Source organism: Gnatocerus cornutus, chromosome 4 (genome assembly GCF_029298725.1).
Source record: "Gnatocerus cornutus isolate USDA-ARS CGAHR chromosome 4, icGnaCorn1.1, whole genome shotgun sequence".
NCBI classification, from domain to species: domain Eukaryota; kingdom Metazoa; phylum Arthropoda; class Insecta; order Coleoptera; family Tenebrionidae; genus Gnatocerus; species Gnatocerus cornutus.
Genome location: NC_142236.1, coordinates 5,329,138 through 5,346,990, shown reverse-complemented (window position 1 = coordinate 5,346,990; position 17,853 = coordinate 5,329,138). Strand labels below are relative to the sequence as shown.

Genomic DNA, 17,853 nt, shown 5'->3' with positions numbered 1-17,853 from the left:
CAGTTGTCAATCAGTGGTTGTCCACATTTTTTTTATACATATACAAATAGACTACTTAATTTTAGAGTCTTTTGTAAATAAAATGATCGATTTCCACGACTGTATTACAAAATTAAATAAATTGCGCTGCCAGTGTTATCGCGTTACCAACCGTGTCAATAAAGACCCTAAATAATGTCAACAGACCTTTATTTTCTATTTTGCATTCGTAACCATTAAACAAGTAAATCAGTGTTAGGGATCACAGAAAACGCCTCAAAATGTCTGCAGCGATGCTCACTGCAGACTGGTTTCTCCTCGGTCGAGATTTATACTTCAGGTATTTGAGGTTATGTTCATGTTCGCCCCTTTTTCATTTTAATTTGACAGGAAATTCGAGATCTACACCATGGGGTGGCACCAAGACATAAGTCTAGAGAACTTTATCGCCACGTCAGCCCAAAATGGGGGCCCTATAGCTATACGGCGCGACGAGCAGAAATTTATAAAAGTGCAAGGTTCTGGTCAGCCTATAATTTCGATTTTCTCGGGATCTGGCAAGCAGATAACTTCGTTTAAGGTTTTAGTTTTGATATCAAAGACTTTTTCAATGATTATAGTTTTGCAGTGGACTAAAAGACCAATTGTTTGCATGGGGTGGTCCAATGATGAAAAACTAATTTGTATTCAAGAAGATGGAATGGTCGTGTTACATGATATGTTTGGGAAATATTTACACACTTTTGGGATCATCCAAAAGATTCAAGACGCCAAAGTAATTGACGCGAGGATTTTTACAAGCCCGCAAAATTGGACCGGAATTGCCGTGATGACCTCAAATTTTAAGATTTTCTTGATAAATAATATACAGGAGCCCAAAACGAGGCAATTGTCTGAGTTGATTCGTAAGTTTTCCGTTTTTCATTATTGAAAAAACAATGGGTGGCTCACAATTTTCTTAAATGTTGGTAGCACTGCTAGTTGTAATACCATGCGATCATTTAAAATGTAAATTAAGCAGGCCATGACGTCGTTTCACGATGTGGCAAAACTGACAAAACAACTGAAAAATGGCATTTCGCTGTACTTTCAACGTCAGTCAATTGACATTCAGTTTTACTAAAATCTCATTGAAAATGATGGCCTGATTTGTTAAATTAGACTAAATTTCCACTGCACCGCAACAGTTTTGATGTATTAAAACTAAATTTTCAAAGATTTGATAGTTTTTGAGCAAGAAACCGACATACGTGGCCTGCCTAGAATGGAAATTCAATGACTCCTAGAACCACAAACACCTTCTGAATCTAATTATTTTTTATCGTTATTTTTGTAATCTTGCAGGGTCCCATCTGCACCCTACCAGTTGGGTGGTGATTTCCGAAGACCCCCACACGGAAGTCTTAATCGCCCGAGAAAAAGAACTCTTCCGCCTAAAACAGGACGAACACCACACCAGCATTATGGTAACTCCCTCTCGACATATTAACTTGACAAAAATGTTACATTATAAAGTGCAGCTCATTGGTATCAGTCCACTCTCTAGTGTAAATTTTCGAAAATTTTTGGGTGTAAATCAGGCTTTCAATTCCTTAGGGAGAAAATTAGGGGAAAATTGAATGAAGCGATTTTTGAGGTTAACACGTTGTCAAACGTTGGGTGTATTAATCAATTTGTTGCAAAAGAATGATTTTAATAGAGACTTAACAAGTTTTGGCAATGTTGTGAAAAACGATTAGCTTCTACGCATGCCACAGTTGCGTCAAGGTCAAACACATTTGCTGCCAATTGTTGTTGATTAAAATCACTAAGGGCTGCTGCAAACTTAACTTTTTAATGAGTGGACCAATAGTAATGAGCTCTGGTATAGTTGGAACCCGACATCACCAACAACTACTCCTCCATCTTGGAAATGGCGGTGTCTTTCAACGCACGTCACGTGGCTCTCTTCACCGACTCCGGTTATCTCTGGTTAGGTTCTTCCAACCTGAGAACAAAATATTGCGAAATTGATACCAACATAATCCACAAACCCAAACAATTAGAGTGGTAAGTTGCACCACAAGAATGTGATGTTTAAACAGTAGAGGGCACAGGTGCGGAAACGAGTCCGTCGTCGCCTACTGGGAACGCGACAACACTTTATTAATAGTTGGCAAACATGGACAAAAAATGATGTACACTTACGATGGTTCGGTACATTTGACGCCTGAGATTGACGGAGTGCGCATCCTATCAAACACCCAACATGAATTGTTACAAAAAGTACCAGATGTTGTTCAAAAGATCTTCAGAATTAATAGTACAGATCCTGGGAGTTTCCTTTTAGAAGCGTCGAAACATTACCAAGTAAGTCCAATTGTACCAACGTGACAAAACTAAAATTTCAACTTACAGAAACGAAGTCATCGTGCTAACGAGTACATTAGTTTAGTAAAACCTGACTTGGCGAAGGCTGTGGAACAATGCATAGACGCAGTAGGCTACGAGTTTGACACAGAAGTCCAAAAAATGTTGATCAGGGTAAGTCGCGTTTTTTGTAAAAGAAACACTTCTAATAGTCTGATCTAGGCGGCGCAGTTTGGCAAATGTTTCATTGCCAACATGAGCTCGACAAACTACGTGAATATGATTCGATTGTTACGTGTACTAAACGCCGTCAGGGACACCAGAATCGGAATTCCACTGACATTCACTCAGTATCCTTAAATTTGGTTTTGACGGTTGGTAGACCTGTTGCTTTTCACAGTTGGTATACCTGTTGTTTTGATTGGGTGGCTGTGCACTTGGGGTCTGTGTGTACAAAAAATTTCATTTCCTTAAAATTTACCAAAAATGCAATTAACTCCAGAAAATTCAAAATAATTCCAATATGTCCACAAAATTCCATTTTTGTCGCATGCACAAAGCAATCTTTTCGATCTTATTTAATGAAAATCTGGTTATAGAAAATTTGATATTTGGTGACATTTTGGTCGTTCGTTCAATTGCACCGGTATACTTTTATTTCACTTAAGAGTTGAATTTTGAACAATACATTTCATGTCAAAATAATTTCCGGCTTAGTTTAAAATTAATAAAAGACATTTCTTTCAACTGCTTAGGAATAAATCCCTAGAAATTTGAACTTTTTATAAACTGGACACTAAGTGGATGACTGAAGCGACATCTATATCTGTCAAAATTTGAGTAAAAAGCAAAACGAATTCCATCAAATTCCATTAAATCACAGAAAATAAATAAAAAATTCAAACAATTCACAAAATTCCAACAATTCCAAAAAATTCCTAGTGGTTGTACAAAAAAAAATCACTTTTGATAGTTTGTAGACCTGTTGCTTTTAAGAGTTGGTAGACCTGTTTCTTTTGACAGTTGATATACTTGTAGTTTGTGACAGTTGGTAGACCTGTTGTTTTTGACAGATGGCAGACCTGTTGCTTTTGATAGTAGGTAGACCTGTTGTTTTTTCTTAACTACTCAGATTGCAACATTTAGGGCAAAAGGTGTTGCTCAACCGCCTCATCACGAGGAAAGAATACTATTTGGCGCTCCAAATTGCTAAATACTTGAAAATGCCTGAATGGGATGGCACTAGTCATATTCTAGTCCACTGGGCGAAGTACAAAGTCAGCCAATCGCATTTAGAGGAAGAAACAGTCGCTCGCGAAATCGCGGAAAAACTAGGATACACCCCTGGGATTTCATATAGTGAGATTGCCAGCACTGCTTCCCAATTCGGGAGAAAAAAACTCGCGATAAAGTTACTAGACTACGAATCCAAAGCGAGCGAACAAGTAAAATTGTTGTTAGAACTAACTGAAAATACTCCAGCTTTAGTCAAAGCGATCGAGAGTGGTGACACTGATCTTGTATACACTGTGATCCTAAAACTACGCGAGAAGATGGCGCTTGGTGATTTCAAAATGACGATTCGAAGTTTCCCTGTTGCACAATCGCTGTATATAAAATACTGTAAAGAACACAACGCTCAAGCTTTGACTGAAATTTACATCCAGGAAGACGACTTTAGCGCACAGGCACAGACTTTCATCATGGAGAGTCTCGATGATAAGGTAAGTCCAATTTTAACATCTCAAAGTTGGTACAACTGTTTGTAGAAGTCACACATGAAAGACTCGTTGCTAACTTCAGCAGCGGAAGCTTACAAAAAAGGCCGCAAGGACTTGAACGCGTCTCTGTGTGAAGACTACTTGAAGTTGTTGCGTTTCCAAAGACAACTTGATGAGAAGCTTGGACAACCGAAGTACGCTGGGAAGTCTATGCATGAGACTTGTTTGTTACTTTTGAACAGTAACGACGTAAAGTTGGCTGAGAAGTTTAAAAATGATTTTAAAATACCAGATAAGAGGTTTTGGTGGATGAGAATACAAAGTTTGGCGCAGTTGAAGGACTGGATCGAGTTGGAGAAGTTTTCTAAAGCGAAAAAATCACCGATAGGGTATGCCCCGTTTGTTGACATTTGTTTGGACAATGGGAACAAGCAGGAAGCACTAAAGTACCTACCAAGAGTCAGTGAAGACCTCAAAGTGAAGTATTACATCAAGGCTGAGTAAGTAAAGTCAGTTGAATTTTTGTAAAATTGCTCAAAATTTCGGTCAATATCTACAAGCTGTTTATAAATGTTTCTAGCATCAAGAGTGGCTATGAAATGTCAGATAAATTTGTCGCTCGTTACAAATGTGGGTTTAGACTATGAAGCCTGGAAATAGGAGAGTAATCTAGGTCACGTGATTGGTGGCAAAAAGCGTCGCGAGCTGATGGGCCGCTGCGCCGTAGCTACTGCGCAGCTTTTAAAACTGCGCGCCACAGCGAGCCAATAAAAACACTCAGGTCGAAAGCCCACCAGGGAATCTGTCGATACTGTCAATGATGACTTTTTGTTTTGTTGATTATGGTCACATTTTGTTGATGACAGAAAAGTGTTTCTTTACTTTATCTACGTTATAAGTGAATATTTGTCTAAATATTCCGATTATTTTATGGTTAATTCCGCCATTAATGAAAAACTATGTTGGTAATTTTTTAAATTAATTATTTTTTGTTGTGTACAGAAGTACAGCTTACACCGAGGCTCACGCGTTTTAGGATGGCAAGAGTTGTTGCAGCCGAATAGTAATGAATTGTGCTTTAGTCACCGTTCGCAACTAAACGTTTCGAATTCATCGTCAATCAAAAAATGTGAGCGCGCTTTTACTGCGCATCTCCTGCTCTCGCCATCCCAAAGCGCACAACTTGTACACATAATGTAAGAAATGTATCGAATGGCATGTTCAAATGGCTCGAGAATTTTTAATCAGCAGAAGCTTTGCTTTTGCAATTTATTAAACAGCAAAGATGAGCACGTCATGAGTTGACCATGTGATGCCCAGTAGCCAATACCAAAGATGCGCAGACGCTACCGCGCAGAGCCCGGCAAGCTCGCGACGATTTCTGACTCGCGTTTTTCGACGCGCGGCATACAAGATTGACCACCTGTATACATATCTCCTGGGTTTAGACATTTGTAGTTAAAACCTTAACCTCAATCATTAAACAACGTTAGTTTTGAAAACAAACTGTTCAAGTTGTGGTTTGAAGACTGAAAATCTAAAATTTTGACACAAAACCGTAACTGAAAAGTCGTTGGCTTAAGTGACATTTGAAATAATTGTGAACATAGTTATACAAGGTGTTTATTAATGTTCCTTGTGGTTTACTTGTGAAGCAACTTCGCAGAATTTCGCGCTGAATCCAAATCCGCGCTTACAAGTCGATCGACATCTCGCTTACTTTTCTAGCAAACTAAAGCTATGGGTACTCATTCAACGCAGAATTTTATGCAGTTTTAAAATTCGAGTTAAAAACCCAGAAACGATCACAAATAACTGAGTTTTGGCCGATTAAAATTACAATGTAGAACTGAACCACTAGGTTTTCGTTGTTATAGGCTGATTCTTTTACATGCAAGGTCAGTTGAAGCCTATGCTTTTATAACTGTACTACAGTGGCAGCAAAATTATTCTAGACGTCATTTGATTGCGCAAAGATATCAAAAATATTAGTAGATAAGTAGATACAGTTGTAATGTATACAGGGTCCGGCAACACTTGTGTCCACCCCCCAAATCGTCTTTAATTTTAAAGATAAAATTTTGAAAATTTGCATACGCTCACAGTTGACAAAGCTCTAGAAGCTGACGCAAAAATTTGTTTTGTATCACTGATAGTTTTGGCGTCGCGACGCCTTAAAAATGTAATCTTTAGTTAATTCTGAGAGTTTGTGATATCAACCCCTAATTTAATTTTTTTTCAATATAAATGTGTAAAAAATATGTCAACTGTTATTTTAGATTCAATGCAAATTGTCTTCAAAATTTGAGAAAAAAATGCGGTTTTATCAAGTTAGTTTCCAATTTCATTACGTCAAAATTGGGAACTACGTTTACACCCATCTGTCAACATCTTGTGTCACAAATGACATCTATTCTTTGGCTCGCTTTAGATTGTAACAAAAGTCTTAATTGGTGAAATTGTCACTTTGTGGATGTAAATTAACGATTTCTGGTGTCCATAAAGTGCAACATGCCCGTGTTAATCAAAATTAACCTTTGTAAGATAGAATGAAGTGACTTGTGAAATTTTGGTGTGAACGTAGTTTGCCACTGCGCTGTCAGAATTTTGAAAACTAACTTGATAAAACAGCGTTTTTTTCGCAAATTTTAAACACAATTTGCATTAGATTTAAAATAAAAACTCAAATATTTGTATCATAGTTATGTTGAAAAAAATATTAAATCGCGAATATTTCCGCAAGAACTCAAAAATCGCTAAAAATTATACTTCTTAGTCGTCGCGACGCCAAACAAACTGTGATAAAAAACAAATTTTTCCGTCAGCTTCTAGAGCTTTGTCAACTATAAGCGTATGCAAATTTTCAAAATTGTAACTTTAAAATTAAAGACGATTTTGGGGGTGGACACAAGTGTTGCCGGACCCTGTATATTTGCTTGATTGTCAAAAATCTCATTTTCACTGTTGCCACTTTAATAAAGTTGATTGGGTTTCATGATAAGTTAAATTTTCAAAAATGTCGAAATTACAAACTATAGACTACACTTCAATTGAAAATGTCAAAAAAATTACGTCCAAATAATTTGGTCGCGATTTGGTTAAGCCGACCGTTGCAAATTGTTTATTTAAAGTTGAAATTTTCCAATACAGGGTGTTTTTGAAATGCATGTACAAAACAGTTTCGCACTATTCCAGGAGGAGTATGAAGTATGAACCAAACCAATTTTTAAAAATGAAATGAATGAAGCGAAAATTAACCCCAATCCACGAACTTTCTACACCACTGGCAAGAAAACGACGATACACTTTACTCATTTTTACTTAATTCTAAGGAACTGTAAGCAACCGATCAAACTGACAATTGAAAATGTCAAATTTATTTCAAAGAAACAAGGAGTCAAATTTTTATGAAACAAACAATTTAAAAATTTTTGTTTTGTACAGGGTCCGGCAACACTTGTGTCCACCCCTAAAATAGTCTTTAATTTTAAATATAAAATTTTAGAAATTTGCATACGCTCATAGTTGACAAAGCTCTAAAAGCTGACGCAAACATTTGTTTTTTTATCACGGTTTGGTTGGCGTCGCGACGCCTAAAAAGTATAATTTTTAGCAATTTTTGAGTTTTTGCGGAAATATTCGCAAATTCAATTTTTTTTCAACATAACTGTGATACAAATATCTGAGTTTTTATTTTAAATCTAATGCAAATTCTGTTTAAAATTTGCGAAAAAAACGCTGTTTTATCAAGTTAGTTTTCAAAATTATGACAGCGCAGTGGCAAACTACGTTTACACCAAAATTTCACAAGTCACTTCATTCTATCTTACAAAGGTTAATTTTGATTAACACGGGCATGTTGCACTTTATGGACACCAGAAATCGTTAATTTACATCCACAAAGTGACAATTTCACCAATTAAGACTTTTGTTACAATCTAAAGCGAGCCAAAGAATAGATGTCATTTGTGACACAAGATGTGGACAGATGGGTGTAAACGTAGTTCCCAATTTTGACGTAATGAAATTGGAAACTAACTTGATAAAACATCATTTTTTTCTCAAATTTTGAAGACAATTTGCATTGAATCTAAATTAACAGCTGAAATATTTTTAACACATTTATGTTGAAAAAAAATTAATTTAATTTGATATCACAAACCCTCACAATTAACTAAAAATTACATTTTTAAGGCGTCGCGACGCCAAAACTATCAGTGATAAAAAACAAATTTCAAAAAAGAAATGTCAAAAATTTGACAACTATTTTCTCACCAAAAATCTCCCTAGGCAACGTTGCCGGTTGTAATGCAGGGGAAGATTGCGGTGTTGGTGGTTTTTAAAAAAAAAACGGACTTTATGTACGTTTTGACATTCTTCTCATAAACTACAAAAGATGAGAATTTGAAATTTTGGGAACAAAAATAAGCGATTAAGACAAATCGAATGACAATATTTACGTATTCGGTTATGCCGAAAGCAATAGTCAACTTGCTTATTTAAAATGGGGCACCCCATATATTATTACATTTTCTACGTCAAAATTAAAGGTGACTTTATGTACAAGGTGTTTATAAATGTTTCTATCATCAAGCGTGGCTTTGGAATTTCTGTCGTGCGGATTTCACGTGCCACGTAAACTTCGCAGTGACCTAAAACACAGCGTTAAGTTAGGTCTCAAAAGAGTATGATTAATTGTTGGTGCAGAAACGATTCTCTTCAGTCTTGTTTTTTTTCTGTTGTTCTTCTTCTTTGGTTCATTTCTTTTGGTTTTCCTTTTTGTAGCTGATCCCGAAGGATTCTTCCATCTGTGAAATCGAGGGGCAGTCAATCTTTCTTTGTGGGGCACACCTTCGAATGTAAACAAACACCACATAACCTCTGACCTGTCACCTGTCAACCAAGTGGTACCGACGGAGCGATTCTTCAATGTTCTTATGCGGGCCGCCGAAGGCGTTGTTTCTCACATTTGAAATTGTTGAGGTTTTTCATTTAGGGAAAGATTGACTGAATTTCGCGCTTTCGCCCCTCCTGGTCTCTTAGTCCATCTTGGCGATTCGAACTTCCTTTCCGTCTCGACCATCGCCACGCGAAAATTGTGCCGTTACGTTCTTTTAGGCAAATTAAGTAAATTCGCAGTGGTGGAAAATAAAAGATAGGGTAGTTTGTCGGAACCCAGTCCGGTTGTCCCGGGATTTGTGTTAAATTGGCGAGACAGAACACCTTGAATGAGTACCACGTGTCTGGAAGAATCCAACTAATTTCGAGGTATCTTTAGGGCCTCCCTCGCCTCTATTCTACTCTCCTCTACGCTACTCGGCTCTTTTCTTCCCGACGATTAGTATCTTCGTGGATTTTCTCCTCGCAGGAACTCCTCAGGGAGCGGGGTTGAGAGACGTTAGGAGTGTTGGGACGGTCCTTTCCGGCACTCGACAGTGGAGCCGGATCAGGCCTTCCAGCCAAGGGAATAGCCGCCACCTCCCAGCGACGGAAAAAGGTCAGACCCACTCTATCTTGTTGTTCCGGGAGTCTAACCCTTCACGGGCCGGAGAAGTTCGTCGTTTGTCGGCCTAGCTGTTGCGCACTAATTTAGTTATTTGTATATAACTGTCTTTAGTAACACTTTTAACACCTTTAGAACACTTTGCTTTTTAAGCAGTTTTGTCCTTATAGATTTAGAGTTTAGGCAAAAAAACGATATAGTTAAATACCTACTCGTATATTGATCAAATCCGTATAAAAAATATATTGTCTTCAGTCTGTGGCTTCAGGTACCTCTGCGGGTTCAGATACCTCTGTGTTGTCCGTTGAGGGTTGAGATTCGGAATCTGTCGACTCATCCCTGCAAAAACACAAATATTAATGATGCAATTTTTATTTGAAATATGTACACATTAACTATATGTATAGATCAAAAATTAAAAAACGGATTAGAATATTTTCTTACCCTATCAACGTACGAATTTTGTTCATAAGTGCATTCCGAACTTTCTCTGATTTTAAAAAAATACGAAAACTTGTTTTTCTAAACCTTCGCCTTATGTTGATTCCTTTTGCCCGTATTTTGTGTGCACCTCTGAGACGTCGTTTGCAGAATGTATACATCTCTTTCGTTTCATCATCTGGAGTCTTAGTAACTGATATCTTAGCATAAAATTTAGAACCCTGAAATTAAAATTGATTAAATATAAATTTATATATAATAATATTGAATTACCTCCAATTCAATTCTTCCGTTAAATGTGACCATTTTGGTAATACGATCTTGCTGCGACTGAATCCAACTTAAAAGTTCTTCTATCTTATCTGAACATTAAAAAAAAAACAGTTTTCACTTTTTACAATAGGGGAATGCACATTTTTGAATTTTGACGAAAATCGATAGTTTTCATGTCGTATAATATGATGTCGCTAGTGAAAAAATTGCAAAAAAATTGTTTATAATTTTTTAAGCGTTTTAAAAAGTCCGATTCGAGCGAGATTGGAAAACATACCTATCAGCGAGGCTAGCTTTGTGACGTCACATCTTAGCGGAGCCGTGCGTTACTCTAATTCGATTGCCGTCTTTACAAAACAATGGTGTTTTGTGCCAGGATGTAAAAGAGCTAGTATTAATGCACCCGAAAAAATATTTATAACAGTTTCTTAAGACAATAAGAAGAAAAAAAAATGCTTTTCGGCCGCGAGATGTTCGATGTCTGATGTTTCTATAAAGTGTAATATTTTAAATTTATTGTAATTAATTATGTTACTACCCATGGGTAGTAACATAATTAATTACATTTTTTGATTGACTTTAACTCTAGTCCACATGCTACATACACTGACTTTATTTATTTAAGTGGTTTATACCAACTTAAAAACAATGAATTTTCTGCTTAAACTGAAGACTTTTGTTATATCCGAAACAACTGTCAGTTGCACATTTTCTCAAAGACTTGAAGCGTTGGGGGTTTTAATAAAAAAATCCTTTGGTCTAACGAAAAAACTATTCGAAGAAATTTACCAATTCAGTTGCGACTTTTATTCTATAGAGTAGTCTACAGTATGTCCCCGCATTGAATTTGCAAAAGGAAAAAAAAACTTAATTTTTAATTTTACGCATAAATCACGGAATAATAGTTTTTGCTTAAATTAAAATTTATCAGAATGTGTTTCTAAAATCGTAAAAAACAAATACTAACAAAGAACTTTTTAATTAATTAATTTACTTAATTTTGCAACAAATGCCAAAAGAATAAAATTTATTCCTTAATTTAAACCAATTTTAAATACCCACACCTCTTTCAGCACATAGTTCAATAATTCTAACTCGTAATTCGACTGTTTCGAATTTTATCGGATGCAACTGCATTTATTATCCGAGTTTTGAATACTTACCCATTATTGAGTAAATTTTTCTTTAATCTTTAATGCACTATTTGATATTTTGAATTCACAGCCTACTATTATGTACTTACAATTAGAAAATTCAATAAATAAAGATATGAAAAAATTGATTTTAAGAGTACAAACTAATAATTTTGAAATTTTAATTGCAGATTTATCTGTTTTGAATTAAGCAAAAATGTTATGCCGTTGTCATTTTTTTGTACAATGTAAAATAACTTTTTTTTTTCTTTCTTGTGAACTCAATCCGGGGACATACTGTATAGTGGATTGTATAGAAATTAAAAATTAAAAAAACAACAAAAGCTTTGGATCAGTTATTGTTATTAATTTGGTCTGATTATAAAAAATCCAATACAGTAAACCACCTATTCAATTTCTACCAAATTATTGAATTATAAATTTTCTTGCGAATACGGAGAGCGTATTCTCCATACGAATCTTTTCCGAATATAGAAAAAAAATAGATGGTTATTATACATAAATAAAATTCAATCAAATCAGAATAGATCAAAATGTAAAAACCTTATTTTTTCTACAAAGGTGTCATGAGAGAGAAAGAAATAATAAATCTGACTGTGTATTCCTAGAAATTATCGTTAAATGCGGTAAATGCGATAAATGCGCCCGCCGACCGAGAATGATGCAAAGCAAAATGTGAATAAACGTGTGAAAGTATACCGGTTGAATAAGAAACATCAACATAATAATTATAATTGTATTTCTCTTGGATAATTAAAATCCAACCATTCATTGTAAATTGACATATCAAGTTAAAGAAAGATGTAATTACCGCGACACTTTCACCGCAATGTTAGGATTTCTTGATAAAAAATCCCATATCATTCGCACATCTACGTGTCTCAAATTTTGTGTGTCGGTTTTTTGAAATCCCGTTTCCATTCTTTTGCAAAAACAACCATAAATTGCAACGCTGGTGTTAAACAAATGTTCTGCATACGGAATTCTACAAGGTGTTTATAAATGTTTCTAGCATCAAGGGTGGCTCTGGAATTCCTGTCATACACTATTTTGCCGCTTTGTTTCCATAGTGAATAAAACTATCCTGAAAATTATTTATTATGTTATTAACGTCAATGACGTTTCAATTACAGTTTTGTGTCCAAGTTTTTGATTTTCAGGTTTTAAACCACAACTAGAACAATTTATTTCTCAAAACTTACTTTGCTCCATGTTTGAGGTTAACTGCAAATGTCAGTTGAAAAATTGAAACCCACATTTGTAATGAGCGGCAAATTTCTTTGACATTTCATAGCCACCCTTGATGCTAGAAACATTTATAAACGCCTTGTATCAGTGGGCGGAGCGTGCAGCTGAGATGTGACGTCAAACCAATGAAAAAGTGTTTAAGCTCCCGCCTGAATATAAATTTCGTTAGCCAATTTTGGCAAAACCGTCATGTATTTTTCAAAAATTTGTACTGTTGTATTGTACCCAACACATTTTCGTTTTGACGAACTTGATTTGTGATGTCCACAAAAATGGAACAAGTACGCCACTGATAAAAAATAAGAACTGTTAATTTGACATCAAACAAAAAATTTCCTTCAGTAACTCTGATTCAAATTTTTGTAACCGTATGCAAATTGTTCCCTGATTGGTCACATTCAAAGCCTTCCAGCTCTTAAACGGTGCAAGAAAACCCGAAAAAAACTTCGAAACATTACTTTTCACGGCTGTCTCCATCACCCCTTTTTCTATGGCCGTAACGTTACCTAACACCCTGTATATAGTAATTAATATTGTGATAATCTTTTAATGTCCAATTAACTTCTAGTTCAGAAGATTTTGTTTTACTAAACAAATTTTCATCATTTTCTTTTGTTACATCAAAAGCAACAACTAAATATCGGTTACAAAAATCTTTATAGCTAACACACGTACCTTCATCCAAATCTTTTTTATAATTACATGAAAGGAATGCAGCATACAAACGTTGTAAATCCTCATTATTCACCAGATATTCATAAGTAGAATGTTGGGTATGTACCATTGATTTTAATATTTATTCTTTCTAAATTCATATTATCAAAGATCATCATTGTCTTGGTAAAATTATCATTTCGTTCAGCTCTAGAAAAAACTATAAAAACTCTAGATATTTTATTTTGATTATTTACAACTCGCCAGTTTGCACTTCCAGAAGACCACGAATTACTAGTCAGGTACGCCATGGTAAAATCTGCCCACTATACTTTGCAATCGGCTTGTGAATTCCATTGCAAATCTCCCGATAAGTTAATTGTAAGGATATTGCAACTTGCAATCCCGGTAAGTGTTTGCAAATGAGATTTCTTGAATGATCCCCTAATAAATTATTTTTCCTTGTGTTTTGTTAAACCCTTATGACTGTTATAAATTAAATACCTAGTAGAGAAATTTTTCTTACCTGAGACTCATGAGTTTTAAAAATTGCATCTTGACTACTTCAGACCTGAATTTAACGATGAATTTTTTTAGGAAACGGTGGAAGGTTAATGAAGGTGTAATTCAGAACCTCCAGGATTTTGTATCTTCACCGTATCTTTGTAGAAATATCCATCGTAATACGGGTCGGTGGACTCAATGGCAATTGCATGTTTTAACACTGCGACCCACACATCAAGCCCTTCACCAACAATAGTTAGCCCTTGAAACACACTCATCGTCGATGATGGTTTTAATCTAACCATTGTGTTGTTAATCTATTCGAAAGACAAAACACATTTTCCTAAAAACATTAACAAGAAAAGAACAGACCTTTTTTGTTGTTTTATCAGTCGTCACAAAAACAAACCGTTAGATTCAGCCAGGGGATCCAGCTATTGACAGAGACAAAGACAAATGCATGCAATCGCAAGATGCGAGATACCACTAATACAGCGAACACTGAAAAATATTATATGCAAATCATTACCAAAGGTACTGCCTAAGTCTATTCAGTTTGGCATCGATTGTGAAGAGGAAGCGCGAAAACAATTTGAAGTTATCACTGGGATGACAGTATTACAATGTGGATTGTTTGTTGATTCGGAGAGAAATTTTTTAGGGGCATCTCCTGATAGTTTGGTTGGTTCTGATTGCATTCTAGAAATTAAATGTGCTTATACCGCAAAGAACCAAATGGTCAAAGATGCAATAAGCAACAAAACAATCACTTTTTGTACGATTGATCCGAACAGCAATAAGATAGTTTTATAGTAAACCCAGTTGACATATACCTAGTAAATTTTATGGCCACATTATGAGAGGGCCGGGCAGTACTAATCCTTGCGATTGGAGACCATAAATGAGCACGAAATGAGTGCGGGCCTATTACCATCGGTCAACTCTCTACCTAGAACTTTGTCGGCTGCAGTTTACAACACCCAGTTTTATTTCTATGGGTGGTTTGACTTAAGCCATAAAATGTTTACTAGGTATATGTCAACTGAGGTTACTATAAAGCCATTAGATACATATATGTATCAAGTCCAAGGTCAACTCCACATCACTAAAAACAATATTTTGTAATGTAGGACGGATATAGATTTACAATACTGTGTGGTTGAACGGAATAATGATTTTTGGGAAAATAATATGATCACTCATCTCGAGAAGTTTTATTTTAAAGCCATGCTTCCAGAGATTATTGACTCTCGGTAGAGCAGAAATGAACCTCTTCGTAATATTTTAAAAAAGGATTTGTAAGTGGAATAAAAAAAATCTGATTAGATTCTGTTGCTCTAAATCCCAACGCTTATGCAAATGTCCTAGCTTCAAGGCTAACTATGTGATTATCACATGGCTACAAGGACATAACATGATAGGATGATATTATAATTCTATCATTTTCTTTATTTTTTTAATTGAGTGTATTTTATTTGATAATTAGAATTTTCGTTCGTTGGTAATTGGGCCAGCTTTTAGCCTGGCAAGACCATTTAGTAATATGTAATAATCTTGATAAGCATGAGATTAAAATGTTATGGGATTCATGATCTTCAGCTCTCGGTAAGTAGTAAGTAGGTATAAAAAACAGCCTCCAAGATAATGTAGCGCTGACCTGCTCAGATGACTTGACTTTTAAGGGTTTTTACGACGGTGCGGTTGGGGGCCCATAAATTTAGGTATTTATTTCTACTGGTTTAAGTTGTCAAACATACATTCAATTGTTGGGATCGCATTTGCTAAATTCAAAATTAAGAGAATTCATATCAGATTAATTTTATTTTTTGTACCAATAAAAAAATATGTAAAAATCAACAACAAATTACGAGATAATTTATTAACTAATTAAATATATACAATTTATTAACTAACAAATAGACAAATTAATCAAATTCCATTTCACTGGAATCGTCGTCGTCATTTAAACTAATTACACTAGCCGACATTTTGAAATTTTTGGTCTCTAACATTAACTAAATAAGCTATGCGCAGTCAAATAATGTTAATAGAGATCAGATATGACAACTAAATTTCCTCATCACGTACAGTTTTTTTGTTATAGAACTTAACAAAATTGGATATGTATAAATAAAGTAATTCACTGTAATGGTAGAAAATCAGTTAAAAATTAAAAAAAAAGTTATTTATTTCTAATTACAACAATTATTCAACATAAAAAACAAGAAACAAACAATTTGAACATAGAAAAATTAATGTAGAGACTATTTTTTTCTCTTATGAGGACTGTTATCTTCTCTCTGGAGGCTCCTACAAAAATCTCCAAGCATTGCAGAATCCCATCTGCCTTGATAGCGCCTCTCCATAGCACCAATGTCTTGGTGGAAACGCTCCCCTTGTTCGTCACTAACAGCTCCGAGGTTTTCTGGGAAAAAATCCAGGTGGGAATAGAGGAAGTGAACTTTTAGTGACATACGGCTTCCCAATTTTCTATAATTCTCCAATAAAGTTTCAATTAATGTTCTGTACTCGGGGTGCTTCTCATTCCCAAGAAATCCCGCTATAACGCTTTTTAATGAATTCCAAGCAGCTCGCTCTTGTTGGTTAAGTTTTTGGTCGAAAATTTCATCTTTAATCAGTTTCCTGATTTGCGGGCCAACAAAAATTCCTTCTCGAACTTTTGCGTCGCTGATTTTATTGAATTTTTCTTTTAAATATAGAAATGACGAGTTTTCTTTATTGAGAGCTTTAACAAATTGTTTCATTAATCCCAATTTGATATGAAGAGGGGGCAAAATTATAGAATTACGGTTTACTAAATTTTACTAAAGTTTACTTATTAATGTTAGAAAAATCATGTTGCCTAGTGTTATTAATTCTTGATGATGATTTTTTCTATAATTATCTTCAATCTTTATTACATGCGCAACACTGTTTTTCCAGCTAGAAACGCTGATTTTGTGCACTTCTCGATAAATTAAATCAATCGCTTCTTTGCTAAATTTGGGCGCTGTATTATTTCGCCGGATGTGGGCCTTCAACTCCGACCAAATCAGTTCAATAGGATTGAACACACAATGGAGACTGCCATAAAACGATGTGTCGTCAATATGGTATGATTTGCTATATGTTTTGGTGCGAAGAACTTCGATTAATTCCGACTTTCTGTAATTTTCTTCGAAGTAGACGTCGTTTTCATGCAAAAAATCCCGGATTTCATCTTTTCGGCTAGAATTATTCGGGATTTTTCGTAACTGTAGCGAATGATAGCTAGCATTATCCATCACAATAATACTGTTTGGTGGAAGGTGAGGAATCAGTTTACTTTTGCGTCCTTAATGTTGGTCGCAGCCAACAGTAAGGCATCTTCATGCAGCCATCCATCTGCGGAACCCACGTTCAATATAATAACACGTTCCCCTCTTGATGTTGGTACATCGAAAGAACACCTCTTCGAGCTGTCGGTCCATCCACGTTGAGCCGTCCAAGTTGAAAATTGGTCTGTTTTCTTCTCGGAATTTTTTATATCATTCAGATACTCGTAGCGCCATTTCCTTATTAGTCGTTCAGACTCCATGATAACGACTTGTTTGTCAATTTTCTTGTACCTGAACCGACAGTTTTACCCACAGACCTCGGTTTTTCCGACCGTTTCGTTCCAACCGTCGAAACCGTCGTGCAAGAACGAGGTTTGTGGGGCCCTTTATATGTATGTATTTCGCCACTTGTCTATTCAATAAAATTTACCACACGAATAAAAATCAAGTAAAAAATAAATATCCCAAAATCATACAGTAATAGCGCAATCTGAATTACAGTACTATTCCCTCTGTTACAGATGTTTAGAAGAAGCGGCTAAGATTGCATTTGAACAGAAGGACATTCAGAGCCTACTATGCGTCCAAAGTAAATGCCCTTCGCAGTCCAGCCTCTCGGAAAAAGTGAACTCTTTCATCATGCAACTAGATAACCGAAAATAAAATGTTAATCTACAGTTATACTACTATTACAATTTGAAATAATCCTT

General features: G+C 35.5%; 1 protein-coding gene across 2 annotated transcripts; it reads left to right on the top strand.

The window, feature by feature from the left end:
- The first annotated feature begins 125 nt into the window (after positions 1-125).
- On the top strand, positions 126-17,850 carry LOC148176212 (vacuolar protein sorting-associated protein 16 homolog). 2 transcript variants are annotated; one of them, XM_088034014.1, is made up of 11 exons: positions 126-319; positions 370-559; positions 608-884; positions 1,324-1,445; positions 1,850-2,028; positions 2,076-2,328; positions 2,377-2,502; positions 2,551-2,678; positions 3,461-4,052; positions 4,098-4,549; positions 17,665-17,850. In XM_088034014.1, exons 1-11 carry the CDS (start codon positions 261-263, stop codon positions 17,804-17,806), a joined length of 2,520 nt encoding a protein of 839 aa, XP_087890140.1. In that variant the 5' UTR covers positions 126-260; the 3' UTR covers positions 17,807-17,850. The 2 variants fall into 2 exon arrangements, with proteins under 2 accessions (XP_087890140.1, XP_087890141.1); XM_088034015.1 differs by lacking the exon at positions 17,665-17,850 and adding an exon at positions 13,603-13,704.
- Positions 17,851-17,853: the final 3 nt, after the last annotated feature.

What these genes read in the sequence shown, in the direction of transcription:
- LOC148176212 (XM_088034014.1), top strand. Translation starts at nt 261, where the DNA reads ATGTCTGCAGCGATGCTCACTGCAGACTGGTTTCTCCTCGGTCGAGAT. An exon ending in GGTCGAGATTTATACTTCAG is followed by an intron (nt 320 to 369) that starts GTATTTGAGGTT and finishes TTAATTTGACAG; the next exon opens with GAAATTCGAGATCTACACCA. An exon ending in AAGTATTACATCAAGGCTGA is followed by an intron (nt 4,550 to 17,664) that starts GTAAGTAAAGTC and finishes CCTCTGTTACAG; the next exon opens with ATGTTTAGAAGAAGCGGCTA.